General features: G+C 37.3%; 1 protein-coding gene across 14 annotated transcripts in view; it reads left to right on the plus strand.

The window, feature by feature from the left end:
- MEF2A (myocyte enhancer factor 2A) overlaps positions 1-15,352 on the plus strand; it is a 160,281-nt gene that overhangs the window by 60,919 nt on the left and 84,010 nt on the right. For all 14 annotated transcript variants that reach the window (XM_043523665.1, XM_037911786.2, XM_007053520.4 and 11 more), the window contains one exon: positions 12,906-13,109. In XM_043523665.1, coding sequence (XP_043379600.1) covers positions 12,906-13,109 — 204 coding nt within the window. The remainder of the gene's footprint in view (positions 1-12,905; positions 13,110-15,352) is intronic.

Raw genomic sequence — 15,352 nt, forward strand, 5'->3', positions numbered from 1 at the left:
GCCACTTGTATGTTTGCCTTTGTTGATGCTAAATATAGATGGCTAAGCTCTGACTCTGGGATTAATTCCCTAGCTGATCTGTTGGCTTGGCTCTCCAGTTGGGTCTAATGCTGTTTGTTCTAGTGATTGGGAAGATGTATTAGGCTTTGGTGCAAGGCTGGACTCTGACTTGATTTCTCCTTGTTCCACAGAAAATCAAAGCTCCATGCTAAAGTAACTCTTGTAGTCAGGCAACGCAGTTCACCTACATCATCTTCCATCTCATACCAGTGTGCCATATGAAGCGTAGAATATATGATATATATTAATTTGGTTTCTGAATAAGCCATTTCTTTGACCTAAATAATGAAGGAATCTAGGTCTCATTTCACTGTAACCTGAGAGTGTAATGCAGTAGTTAACTGTCATGTTTGTGTTTTTTCTCTATCATAACTAGCTAGCAAACCATTCATGAACATGCATATTAAATCCTGATGTGCCTGTTTAATGCATTTTCATTTAGAAACATTGAGTAGAGCATAGTAGTGCTTTACTTACATGACCTGATTTTATAAATTCACAGGGGAGAAAATCCTTTGTCTCTTCAAAAGTGTTTCCTTTTATATAGGATTATAACTGAGCTCAAAACAGAATATACCAAACTAACTATTACTCAGGGGGATTATAATTAACATGAGATGCTCATTGTAGTAATTAGAACACTTATCTGCTTACATGAGCTATAGGGCATTTATATTTATTAAGCTGAAGAGGATAAAGTGCAGTAAATTAGATGTCAAACTGAACATTACTTTTGTTATCAAACCTCTTCACTAATCAATACCGGACTCACTTTGAAGAACCTGTTAACCTTCCTGTGTTAAGAAAGTATGAACATGTTTTGTGGAATATTTATGATTTGTAAACATCAGAAAAACAGATCACTTTTTTTAAAAGGACACTTAAAAGTAAGGAATTAGTATTCTGCCATTTCAGATTCGTTATTACAAGTTGAATCTTTACCTATTATTTATTATTTGCATGATAGTAGTGCCTAGAGTGCTAGGCATTGTACCAACACATAGTAAGAGATGGTCTTTAACTGGAAGAGTTGGTAATTTAAGTTGCAAAGGTAGTGGGTGAGACAGTAAAAAAAGGTGAAGTGACTTGCCCAAGGCCATATGTGGGAATTTATCTACTGAGCCACATAGCCTCTCAAGGCAATGCAAATATTCCCAAACGGTGGTGAGCTTGCCTTTTGTCTGACAAAGAGTAGCAGCAAAAAGATACAGACCTGCTGTTTTTCTGGTAATCTTCTTTGCAGTGTCAGAAGAAGAGGTACTGGAACAAATTACATTTTAAAAAAAGTAGTGTCACTGGGCCAGGAACTGTAAATTCCATAGTTCTGAAAGAACTGAATTATGAAGTAGTTGAACTCCTAGAAAAAGTATACAATATCTTATTAAAAACAGCTATTGTATTGGAGAACTGGAAGGTAGCAAAAGTTATGCCTATATTAAAAAAGGCTGTAGGGTAATCTGAAGAATTACAGACCAGTAAGTCTTACATCTGTATCTGGTACATGGGTTGAAATGATCATTGAAAAATACAATAATAAAACAGTTGGAAAATCATGATGTGCTAAGAGTCCAACCAGCATGGTTTTTGTAGGGAAACATCCTGTCTCACCTACTAGAAATTTTTGAACATGTCAATAATTTACTGGATAAAGGAGAACCATCAGACATAATTTAATTAGACTTTAGAACTGGGGGGAGCCTCTACTACAACACAGCCAGCTAAAACAACTTCCAGTGTATTATGCTGTATTTTAACAAGGCTTTTCATCAGTTGAGTTAAGGTACAGGCAGTCCTCGACTTCACTACGTTTGAGTTATGACGTACGGCACTTACGACGCTTCTACAATGACACCCTGATTCGACTTATGACTGTAGGTTTTGAGTTTATGATGCTTGGTCCTACAGTGGAGTAGATTGCAGTTTGGAGTTCTGACGTTCCGATTTACGACGCAATTGTAAGGAACCAATTGTATTATAAGTCCAAGGACTGCCTATAACTCAATTGAGTAAACGCAATCAAAAAGCTCACCCTATTTGCCTGTCAAGAGAAGGCTTATGTGCATGGGAGAATCCCTGCCTCTTTCCCTTCTACACTCTTCTATACCACTTTTGGGAAGTTTAATGTGGCATTCTCTACTTCCTCTCCTCTTCCTCCCCTATTCCAAGAACAGCTTTGTTCTGGCTGGAAGTGGAGGTGCTGGAATACCAGAAGGCTGTTCTTGCAGTATTTTTGCCCTGATCTAGAAGCAGGATGCATCCGATGAAGTGAGCTGTAGCTCACGAAAGCTTATGCTCAAATAAATTTGTTAGTCTCTAAGGTGCCACAAGTACTCCTTTTCTTTCTACAATACTGAGTAACTTTTCAAATGCATAATGCTGTATTCTTTAAACACAAACACAGATACAAGCACATAGGCATAGACATTAGTGAACTAAACATTTCTCCAATGTAACCTTTCCATGATGAGGCTGAATCTGATTGATTAGAAAATACTTCTGGCTTCCTGGGCCTTTAAAATCCATAGTAATTACCCCAAATATGTTAAGAACATTAAAGTGTTTTATACAGAAACAGATGTGTATATCAATATCTGGATACTAGGCAACTTTGCAGTGCAAAAATTGGCTGATTGTGTGTCTAACTGGCCATTTGCAAGTCCTTGTTGAATGTAGGATTTGCCTATGAACAAGGATATATTTCTAGAGCCCTACTAAAAATTTGACCATGTAACAATATTTAAGTTTGAATGGCCTAATTTTATTCTGATATTTTATCTTTATTTTCATACATGTAAATGGAATGTGTTTTTTCCATTTTGTTGACATTGTTTTAAATGTGGTCCCTATGTTCATGTTAATATTGTAAGTCACTTTAATACATTCTGTATTAAAAATAACTCTTGGTATCATCTTGAAATAGTGAAAATCTAGATCAAGGTTACTCACGATCGTGTTAAAGTAGTAATATTTTCATGAGCTCATTGGTTGTCATCTGTGTCCTATTGGGGAACAATTGCCATCATTATGATGGTTAGAAAACATACAGTACTTAAAACCAAATAAAATTTTTAATAGGTTAAAAAAACCTATTATGACAGCCTTAATTTATTAATCTTACTGTCTACAAAATGGAGCTGCACCACCCATAAAACTGCTTGGTTTTTATGCTATATCCCTCCATTAATATTTAATTACTATTGTATGACACATATATTTGAAGAACTTGAACCAATTTTCAGTTTTAAAAATATGATTTATCTAATAAGTTTCAAATTGCATCAGGATGAAATTTCACAAACAAGATGAGCCTGGAAAAATCAGGGGTTCTAATGGGAAAAACAATTCAGTCTAAACTTACAGCAGTCGTGCTTGGTGCCATTATAATTATTCTCCTAATTGTAAAATGTGCTATCTGGATCATATTAAATTTGGTGATCTATGAAGAATGACTAGATCATAACTTCTAATTGATGCTTATCTAATTTCCAGGCTATTACTGTTTTGCAAGGTGTATCTTGCATGACTTTAAAAAAAAAAATCCAAATGCATCAAAAACTTCATTTTGGATAGAGGGGAATGAAGACATGATATTTTCTGGTACAATATATTTGAGTGTTAAAATTGTTCTCTATTTAAAATAGTGAAAATTGTGTACTAACGTAAGTAGTTTCCAGTAATTTTGTTGTTCTAAAGCTTTCCAAAAGTAATTTCTTTTATGAAATCATTCAGAAACATGCGTTTAGTCACTACCCTTTCCTTCCTTTCATTTTGTTTCACTTTCTGTTGTGTATCTCTTTCTTTCCACCTCCCTTGTTCATTTACTGCTATTGCTTCATTTTTAAGAATAATTAAGCAGCTGTTTTGAGGTTCCAGATCAGGTTTAGTGCCTTATTATATCTATACAAGAAGGTGCAATTATATATAATATAAAAGAGTGGAATACTAATTTTGTATATATTCCCTTAATCTAATGATAGCCAAACATTTTCAAACATTTAAACTTCAATGTTACCCTTGTCTGCTGGGGCTGAGAGTCGCACCCATCTTTCAGATGAGGAAAACTGGGGAACGAGGTCAATTCACTGGAAAAGCAAAAACTGGGTTCCATGGAAGTCTGACCCAACGGCTTGTGTTCTAATCACTAGACACACTGCAATAAAATGGTGAAATGGAAGGAAGACTCTAGTCGGTTAGAACTCTTACCTCACAGACAGTATGTTAGTAGTCTTAACAAATGGCAGGCTGCTACATCTTTCATCTAGAAAAAGCGTGCAGGTACAATGAGTAATAATTCAAACTTTTATCATTATCTGTTCGAATATATAAGTAAGCCCCAGTATGTCCAATGACTTGCATATTCCATTTCATGTAGCTTGCTAACATCTGCAACTACAATATGAATAGCTTTCCAGAATTCATAAGCCCTGTGCAGAGACTTTATTTGACAAATGTTGCAATGGATTTTCAGATGGACACAAACGCTTTATTTTATAGCTATTTAGGAAACTGCAGACACTGGCCAACAGCCATTTTAATGAAGTATATATATTGTTTTAATAAAATGGCTATTGGCAGTGTGCTGTGTAGCTCTGATGTCTGTCTGTTTCCTTTAATGATACCTCCCACCAGGAGATATCGATAGTACGGAATGTATCTTACAGTGTAGTTGGCAGCAGAGAGGCAGCACTAACAGAGCTTTACTTACGGAAAAATGTCTTGATATAGAGGGTGTGTTGATATAATTTCCTCACTCAGCTTCCACAGAAAACTCAAATTTGTCCCTCCAAACAATTTGTTTTACACAGGCTTGCTCAATATGAAATGTAGATACCAATAATTTAAAAACAAACCAACCCTAGCAGCCAAGGAAAACATGTTTTAGCATTGCTCATAAAAATATTGTTGTTCTGACAGCTGTTAAACATAAGGTATAGTGGTTTATGAATTTGTAAAATGGCAACGCCAGTGCAACTCCATAATTAAAGTTGAGCTGAGTTGTGTACTTAAAGCGAGGATTGAAACTGTTGCTATGTATGAAATGTACAGCACATTGTCCTCCTCAAAATACTTACTCTGAGTGTAGAATGAATTTCTTGAGGATTTAAAAGTAAATTTGTTAGTTTGTTAAAATTAACTAAAAAATGGGTCCTTTAAGACAGTGGTCTCCAAAGTGGAGTGCGCAAGACCATCCATGGGGGTGTGCTGCAGGAGCGCTCCTGGACCTTTGATTCTTCGGCGGCACCTCTTCTTCTTTTTTTTTTTTTTTGCTTCCCCAGAGCTGGCCCTGTGAGTGCACAATTCAAAAAGTTTGGAGACCCCTGCTTTAAGATATGTAGTACTTGGTGTCACACTTCTTTTTATCCCCAGTGATTGTAAAATAGACTCTTCAAATTTCCCTTTTATAGTTAACTCTCTGAAGTCTTGTGCCTAGAATACATTTTTAAAATGTTTAGTTAGAATTAATGGTAATTTTTCCCAATTATTCATAACTGAAAGTTTCTCCTTCAGCAAATGCTGAAGAATAGTATTCTACCTCGGAGAATTCCATGGACTCTTTCAAAATGCTGCCATCTCCTATTGTTCACAGTGCGACTGAGACTACAGATTCCCCTTGGTTAAAATGACTGGTGTCATTCACCTCTTCCTATTGTTCCTCTCTGTCTCCAGACAGCATATGGGATCACAATTTTCCTTTGAAGAAAGGTTAACTTCATTTTCTTTCAGAAATATGGGAGATGGTGGCTATTTTTTGAAAGTGGCTTTTGTTTTAATTTTCTCTGAAGGAGAGGAGATGGTTTTATTATTTAATTATATTAGTACCTGGGGAGATAAGCTGAGATTGGGGCTCCATTTGTGACCTGTATGGAATGAGAAACTGTTCCTTCCCTGAAGAACTTGCAGTCTACGTAGACAAGACAGACAAGGGGCAATTGGAAAGGATATAACATCAAATACAAAAGAACAGTGGTGTTGGTTTGCAAACATCATGTTCTATGGGGTGTTCTTTTTTGTGGGGGGGGGTTGTTAGGGTTTGTTTTCTTTTTGTAGAGGGAGGGGACTTTTAGTTTTACTTTTTTTTTTTGCGTGGAGAGGTTTGCTAAATGGGGAAGTAAGTAAATGGAAAGGCAGGAAGGGGAGACAGTGAGGATGATGAGGGAGGTAAAGCAGGCATATAGAGCAAGTGGTGTGAGGCTGATATGAAGTGACTGCAGGAGTAAGCAGTGTTGCCTAATGGATAGAGCACCAGTCTGGAACTTAGGAGACCTCTGCTCTGTTCCCAGCTTTGGGCAAGTCCCTTTGCTTCCCTGTGCTACAATGTTAAATGATGCTTACCTCCCTTGTAAATTGCTCAAAGAGGTATGGATGAAAAGATCTATAAAAGAACTTGATGGCATTAATAAACAATAACAGTTGCCAATCAACCTAGGGAAGAGACTGTCCAAAGAAAAAAACTGGGAAAAGATGCTGATGATATCTTTGGTGTTGAAGGACCCTGCTGCAGTTGCTTCTGTGTTTGATGCTAGCTGAGTTAATGGCTTCCTCCTTTCAGGAGTTTTTTTCCCAAACTCCCGTGACTGTGGGGGAAGGTTCAAATTATGTGGATTTGATACAGCCTCTGCCATGCCCCTGGGGTGTAGCCCCCGCTTGCTCTCATTTCTCCCCCTCCTGCCATCGTGTGGCATGTACCTGCTGATTAACTTTCTATTATGAAAACTAATGGCATAATTTAGCATTCATCCTAAATATTTCCTGTCATAAACTGCCTGTTATACCACAGCTTCCCAACAGAGACTGGGCAAGGAGGGGGAAATGAGGGGAGAGGGAATGCCGGGGAAAGTATGGGTTATAGGATAGAGAAGTGTGCAAGGAAGTGTGGAGTGTAGAAGGGAGATGGATTCTGGGATGTGTTCAGAGGAAAGCAGGAAGATACAAGAGGGAATGAGAATTGGGAGGACATGAGTGTGGGGGAAATTGTTCCAGACAGTCTGACAGCTTTAAAGAAGCAAAGTTGCTATGAAAGCAGCTTAACTGGACAGTACTCTCTGGCTGTGTTGGGCTGCTCCAGAGTGGCATAAAGCAGCCAGAGCATACAAATGAATTTGGGCATAAAAATTTAAGTAAAAATGATTTAAAGTTCATACTTCATAACTTCGTATAATTGGAAATATCATATGATAATATCCTCATGGTTTTTTTAGTGTTCACGTATGAAATGTTATCTTAGAGAAAAACTGACAGGCACACCATATTTTGATGCAGTTAAATTGAAAGTATATAATGGTAATATGGGGTAAAATACTAAGGGGAAGTTGTAGTTATTCTGAAACCAAACATTATAAACCAGGGATTGGCAACCTTTGACACATGGCCCGCGAGGGGAAGCCCCCTAGCAGGCCAGGCTGGTTGGTTTACCTGCTGCGTTCACAGGTTCGGCCAATCGCGGCTCCCACTGGCCGCGGTTTGCCACTCCAGACCAATGGGGGCTGTGGGAAGGAGCGGCCAGCATATCCCTTGGCCCACGCCGCTTCTCACAGCCTCCATTGACCTGGAGCGGCGAACCGCGGCCAGTGGGAGCGCCGATCAGCTGAACCTGCAGACGCGGCAGGTAAACGAACTGGCCTGGCCTGCCAGGGGGGTTTACCCTGGTGGGCCGTGTGCCAAAGGTTGCCAATCCCTATTATAAACCCAGGAAATTTGGTATTATGGGCAAACTTCAAAAAGAAAGCCAAACATACTAAAATTTGGGAATGCATTGTTAAATACCATGACAACATTAATTTTTCCTGGAAGTGACACCATTGGGTGGTGAGTAAGGGGGAAAAAAATCAAATGTTTGTTTTAAAAAGAATTTAATTTAATAACCAAAAATGCTAAACTGCATTAATCATACTCCTGTTTATTGCATGGTGCCACATGGTTATCATAGCTTTTTGTCTGGCAATGTGTATGTATGTTTCAAGATTTAATGTTTTTCTAAAAGGTCTGCTCTACTTCAAACAGGAATTAATTCAGAGAAGTCCTCTGGTCTGTGTTCCACAAAACAGACTAGGTGAGCGCAGTGGTCCTTTCTGGCCTTAAAATCTATGAATCACAACGCTTGTGTAAGGTAGTCAGTTATCTCTATATTACAGGTTTCAGAGTAGCAGCCATGTTAGTCTGTATCCGCAAAAAGAAAAGGAGGACTTGTGGCACCTTAGAGACTAACAAATTTATTTGAGCATAAGCTTTCGTGAGCTACAGCTCACTTCATCGGATGCATTCAGTGGAAAATACAGTAGGGAGATTTATATACACAGAGAACATGAAACAATGATTATTACCATACACACTATAACGAGAGTGATCAGGTAAGGTGAGCTGTTACCAGCGGGAGAGCAGGGGGGAAAAAACCTTTTGTAGTGATAATCAGGGTGTTGATTTCAGACCTAAAAGTGGCAATTCTTCAACAAAAAAACTTCAAAAACAGACTCCAATGAGAGACTGCTGAATTGGAATTTATTTGCAAACTGGATACAATTAACTTAGGCTTGAATAAAAACTGGGAGTGGATGGGTCATTACACAAAGTAAAACTATTTCCCCATATTTATCTCTTCCCCCCTTCCCTCCCTCCCCCCCCCCCCAGGTTCCTCAGACGTTCTTGTCAACTGCTGGAAATGGCCCACCTTGATTATCACTACAAAAGTGTTTTTTCCCTGCTCTCCTGCTGGTAATAGCTCACCTTACCTGATCACTCTCGTTACGGTGTGTATCATAACACCCATTCTTTCATGTTCTCTGTGTCTAGAAATCTCCTCACTGTATTTTCCACTGCATGCATCCGATGAAGTGAGCTGTAGCTCACGAAAGCTTATGCTCGAATAAATGTTAGTCTCTAAAGTGCCACAAGTCCTAATTTTCTTTTTGCGGACACTGACTAACACAGCTGCTACTCTGAAACCTGTTTGTGTTGAGTGCTTGATCATGGCATCATTTGGGAGCCCAGAAGTTCATAGAATATCAGGGTTGGAAGGGACCACAGTCCAACCCCCTGCTCAAAGCAGGACCGAGCCCCAGTTTTTGCCCCAGATCCTTAAATGGCCCCCTCAAGGATTGAACTCACTACCCTGGGTTTAGCAGGCCAATGCTCAAACCACTGAGCTATCCCTCCACCCAGAAAAGTTCTGTTTGTTGTCTCTGAGTTTTAGCTAAAATTTCAGGTGCCTGAATAATAAATGGCACATGATAGCATTTCATTTGGTAAAATACTCTACAATGAGTTAAATTACTTTTGGCAGATCTGTCCACTAGGTTAAAAAAAAAAAAAAGATCTACCTTAGTGTAACTGTTTCATCTTCAAGTGGTGGTCTGAGGGCAAGTCCATTACAATGTTCAGAATGTGGGAGAATGACTATAGGTTGGCGAGCTGAATTTGTATTAATCTAGGATTGAGGCTTCAATTAACATTGGCAAACCAAAAGTATTGGATAGTGTTTCATGTTTTTGCCCTTCCAGCCAGCTACCCTGTGACAGTCAGCTAGCTGAAACATAGCAATTTATAGGTCCAAAGTGGAGTCTGTAAACTCTTAAGATGGCAGAACTATATGATGATTGATGGCCATCAACTAGTGCAGGCTATAGCTGTGACGTACCCTAGTAGGGAATGGATCACTCAAAATTGCCCTGTTCTGTTCATTCCCTCTGAAGCATATGGCTTGGCCACTGTCAGAGACAGGATACTGGGCTAGATGGACCAGTGGTCTGACCCAGTATAGCTGTTCTTATGTTATGTAGTGAGGAATATGATATAGTGTGGGAATATTTCTTCAGAGCACTTGATAGACTTGGTAAATCTTGCTTTTTTAACACCTTTATGGTTTACCAAAAAACATAAAGTAAGAGAAAGTGAGCAATGAATTTCCACTGATGAAAAATATTTCCTTAAAGTTGCCTAAAATTGAAAATAAAGAAAGCTATGTATTTTGGTTAACAAGGTTCAGCTTTAAGGAGAGAAAGGTGTTATGATACTTTTAACGTTTCTTTTGTTTTCTGTACTCCAGTTCCCTTCAGCAGGAATCAGGCATCTATCTTCCTACCCAAAGCTGAAGTCAATAGGGATCATGCAACTAAATCTCAGCACACAACTTTGAGAATGTATGCCTTATTGGTTAAGAATGTTTGTTTTCTTTATTTTGCTGGTATACGTTTTCAGCATGGTTTTGGTGGTGGTTCTCTTGCCCTTGCCTTCCAACTACCCATAATACACAAGATTCTTTGAAGACACTGATGTTTTTTATAGAGCATTAACGTATGAAGAATTTTCCTTTGTATTTTGTAAGTCTAGGATTAAAGCTTTTTTCAGCATTTTACCTCATTTAAGTACCTGACCTGTGATATAAAAAGGGCCCCTGTCCTAATATACTGCAGCATGGCTGTTCTGTAATCCAAGGTTCCCCTAGTAAATGGTTACTGTCTGTATATCTGTTTCTTTGAGTGAAGGGAATTGTTGTTCCACAATAGCTGAGGGCATAGAGGAACTTACACTAAAGCGACCATGAAATGAGAACATTTTTCCTATCTATTTATCAAAGTGCTTGCAGTTCCCATTCTAGGATAACTGAAAGAATAAGAAATATTGAACAAAGTGAATGTATATTCAGAGTATTTAAATATAAAAGGATATAAAAATCAACATAGAGGCATTTGATTTTGTCAACTTTTGTTCTGCTTTCCATACTTTTCCATTATGTATATTAAAATTAGGGCTATCAAGCGATTAAAAAAATTAATCGTGATTAATTGCATTGTTAAACAATAGTAGAATGTCATTTTTTTTGAATATTTTAAATGTGTTCTACATTTTCAAATATATTGATTTCAGTTACAACACAGAATATAAAGGGTACAGTGCTCACTTGAGATGTATTTTTGACTACAAATATTTGCATTGTAAAAAACAAAAGAAATAGTATTTTCAATGCACCTAATATAAGTACTGTAGTGCAATCTCTTTATCATGAAAGTTGAACTTCCAAATGTCGAATTATGTATAAAAATATAACTGCATTTAAAAATAAAACAATGTTAAACTTTAGAGCCTACTTCAGTCAATGGATTAGACAGACAAGTTTGTTTACATTTGCAGGAGATAATAGGTGACATTGTAAACAAGAAGTGGGCACTAAGAGTGAGAACAGGCGTTTGCATGGTACTGTTGTAGTCAGCGTTGCAAGACATTTATGTGCCAGATGCGCGAAATATTCATATGTCCCTTCATTCTTCAGTCAGTATTCCAGAGGATATGCATCCATGCTGATGACAGGTACTGCTCGATAATGATCCAAAGCAGAGCGGACCAATGCATGTTCATTTTCATCATCGGAGTCAGATGCCACCAGCAGAAGGTTGATTTTTTTTTTTTGGTGGTTCGTGTTCTGTAGTTTCTGCATCTGAATGTTGCTCTTTTAAGACTTCTGAAAGCATGCTCCACATCTCGTCCCTCTCAGATTTTGGACAGCACTTCAGATTCTTAAACCTTGGGTTGAGTGCTGTTGCAATTTTTAGATCTCACATTGGTACCTTCTTTGCATTTTGTCAGATTTGCAGTGACAGTGTTTGTAAATCAAACAACGTGTACTGGGCATCATCCGAGAGTGCTATAACATGAAATATATGGCAGAATGCGAGTAAAACAGAGCAGGGGACATACAATTCTCCCCCAATGAGTTCAGTCACAAATTTAATTAATGCATTATTTTTTAACAAACATCATCAGCATAGAATCATGCCCTCCGGAATGTAGTTGAAGCATGAAGGGGCATACGAATGTTTAGCATATATGGCATGTACATACCTTGCAACGCTGGCTACAAAAGTGCCATATGAACTCCTGTTCTCACTTTCAGGTGACATTGTAAATAAGAAGCAGGCAGCAGTATCTCCCATCAATGTAAACAAACTTGTTTGTCTTAGCGCTTGGCTGAACAAATAGTAGGACTGAGGGGACTTGGAGGCTCTAAAGTTTTACATTGGTTTTTTGGGTTTTTTTGAGTGCAGTTATGTAACAAAAAAAAAAATCTACATTTGTAAGTTACACTTTCACAGTAGAGATTGCACTACAGTACTTGTATGAGGTGAAATGAAAAATACTATTTCTTTTGTTTATCATTTTTACAGTGCAAATATTTGTAATAAAAAATAATATAAAGTGAGCACTGTACACTTTGTATTTTCTGTTGTAAAAGAAATCAATATATTTGAAAATGTAGAAAAACATCCAAAAATATGTAATAAATTTCAATTGGTATTCTATTGTTTAACAGTGTGATAAATTGTGATTAATTTTTTTAATCGCAGTTAATTTTTTTGAGTTAATTGTGTGAGTTAACTGCAATTAAACAGCCCTAATTAAAATCTTAATTTTCAGTGACAATGAGGGGTAAGTGGATAACATCACTACATGCATCAGTTATAAAGAGCTCACCAAGTATGACCCTCTCAGTATATCTGGTCTCTGCAGTTTCTAGGGACAGATCCATTTAGCAGTTTTTTTTAGTAGACTAATTTTATTTATTACAATTAAGAGTTTGGCTCTTGTATAGTTATGGTTTTAGTAGAAGATACTGTTCCCACCAACTTCTATTTCACTTGTATAACACTGTGTTAATGACATGACTGTATATTTGAGTAGGAGAAATGAGAATTCACAGTGAACGTTAAACTTGCCTGCATGCTTATAGTAGATGTCTTGTTACTAGAAGTTTAAAGTGCCAGCTCTCAACTGACACTCATTTTTATGTGTTAATTATAGGCATTCAAAGTTTTGTTCTGTCATTTGAAAAACCTCCACTTTTCTTCCTTGTGTAGGTGACCTTTACGAAGAGGAAATTTGGATTAATGAAGAAGGCATACGAACTTAGTGTGCTCTGTGACTGTGAAATAGCACTCATCATTTTTAACAGCTCTAACAAACTCTTTCAGTATGCCAGCACTGATATGGACAAAGTTCTACTCAAATACACAGAATACAATGAACCCCATGAGAGCAGAACCAACTCGGATATTGTTGAGGTAACAACTTGAAAAGATGATCAATTTTCTTAACTTCCTAGTATTTGTTTTGGCAAAATGTAGAGCAGTAAAGGGGTGTTTAAAGTATGTTAAATAAAATATTTTTGAGTAAGCATTTTAAAAACAGTAGTTATTAAATATGATTTGCTATTTTTCAATTCTATATTTCTCAGTTATAGCTAATGTCACATTTGGTGGTCAAAAGAACCACCGTTTCCACAGTAATCCAATATTGTGAATATTTACTAATAGATATTTGTTTGCTTCTGTGTTAATAGCTAAAGCACAACTACTATGAGAACTCATCAATTCCCACTTTCTGGTTGAATGTCTAAACTAAATAGTAATAGAAACTATGGATTCTCCTTTCAATTGTAGCCTTGCCATAGTTTGGCTGAATTCTCATAAAAGCTATAAAATCTTTCCTTGATATTAATGGGCCAAGTTCTGCACAGCTTCTCTTGTAACTGCACTACTTTCGAAGGATTGCACAAGTATAACTGAGCAGAATTTGGTCTGTTGTGTCTTATCTGTTGCACAACTATGTGTCGTTTTATTATGTGTCTGAAGTGTCTAAATCTATTTTTATGGCAAAAAATGTATTGATAAATTATTTAATTTGTATTAAAACTACTTTTGTACTTTTTTAGCCTTTCAGTATTTTTCCTGTTATGTTCAAAAAGAGAGGATAAAAACAATCAGAATGTGGAGGTACCTGGTCCTCTTGTTTGTTCACTGTATGAAAAATATAAAAGTTCTCAACATTCCACTACTGTAGGTTTATGGTAGTTTTAGTATTACTGTACCTTTAAAGAAAATTTTCTTACATTTTAAATAACTGTCATTTTTATTATTTTCCCTACAAATTTTCTTTAGCGTTAATCTTTTAAAATAGGATTATATATTTAAAATGTCTAATGAGAAAGAAAGATCCTCAAACGTTGAAAACACGTTAGGTAAAAAAATTGAATCCAGTGCCCTTGGAAACAATATATTGACAAACATAAATGTTACAATTTAAATAAAATTGGGTCTCATTCACTGTTTGAGGAAGTAATGGTTAAATGTGTATAATAAATTTGTAAGTGAAGTTTAATAGTGTTGTCTTGTAACACATGCTAACAGCATTTCTCTGTGTCCCCCTCTCGTGGCTAGACCATGTATGGAGACTTGATTTGGCTGTTGCCTCCAAGCTAATGGACTCAGTCCTTTAGGTCAAGCACTAGAGGCTCATGCTTTTAGAGTCAGAGGTGCTGGATTCAACCCTTTAGGGGTTTTGTTACAAGAGGTTCAAACTTTTAAAAAAGGAGGAGTGAGGATCCCAAACACTGCTGCACAATGACCAATAGCTACCAGTAGACCTGATGATATTTGGTCTGTGCTTCAGTTGAAATTAGAAGCTCCAATGTTCTAGCCAAACTTTACGCATCATTCACCCACTGGAGACGGTTTTGGAATGCTGATTAGTATAGATAATTTGGCTCCATTGATTGACTCTGTTGTAAATCCACAAGATTATGAGGAAGTTAGTCCTGTTTATGATCCGTCTCCAAACAGAATTCATAGCAGCAGAAAATCAGGGAGTAAACAAGCTCTTCATATTTGCTCTTATATCCCAGTTGGTTAGCAAGGGAAAGATGTCAACCTGCCAGACTTATATGATGAACTTTATAATTCATTGATACTGGTAATACATTCCTGATTGGATAGACTTGAGGAAACAGTTATTACATCTTTGGGTTGACACAAATAAAGTATGTAGAAAGTCGATATAATTACAAGCAGAGGGAAAGAAAACGGTTAACCCTCAGTTCTGTTGTTGCAGATAACATACAAGGAGCCTCTTATTGTGTCTGGATCTGCTGCAGACCCTTATTGCCTTTTCTATAGTTCTGTTGTATGTAGTTCTTAGATTATCAGAGCTAGATTAGTTAATTTTTTAGGGACTTTTCCTTGTCCTCTGTACACAACACTGCCCTACATGAAACACGGCCCTCAGCCTCTGTAGATCAGCCCTCTGGACTCTGAATCTCCCTAAAATGAAGTCTTCTGAACCCTTCCTGGATGCAGTTTTAGCAAAATTAAAAGAAACCAAGTTGAGGGGTCATCTTACAAATGTATAGCCTTTCAAGAGTTTTTCACCCCTAGAACTGCATGCATCCCTATGCAGTTATCACAGTTATATCGATGTCTATTTCCTGTTGCTCACACAAATATCTAGTAATTGCTTCCTCCTGTCTGGC

This window comes from Chelonia mydas, chromosome 10, assembly GCF_015237465.2.
Source record: "Chelonia mydas isolate rCheMyd1 chromosome 10, rCheMyd1.pri.v2, whole genome shotgun sequence".
Taxonomy (NCBI): Eukaryota; Metazoa; Chordata; order Testudines; family Cheloniidae; genus Chelonia; species Chelonia mydas.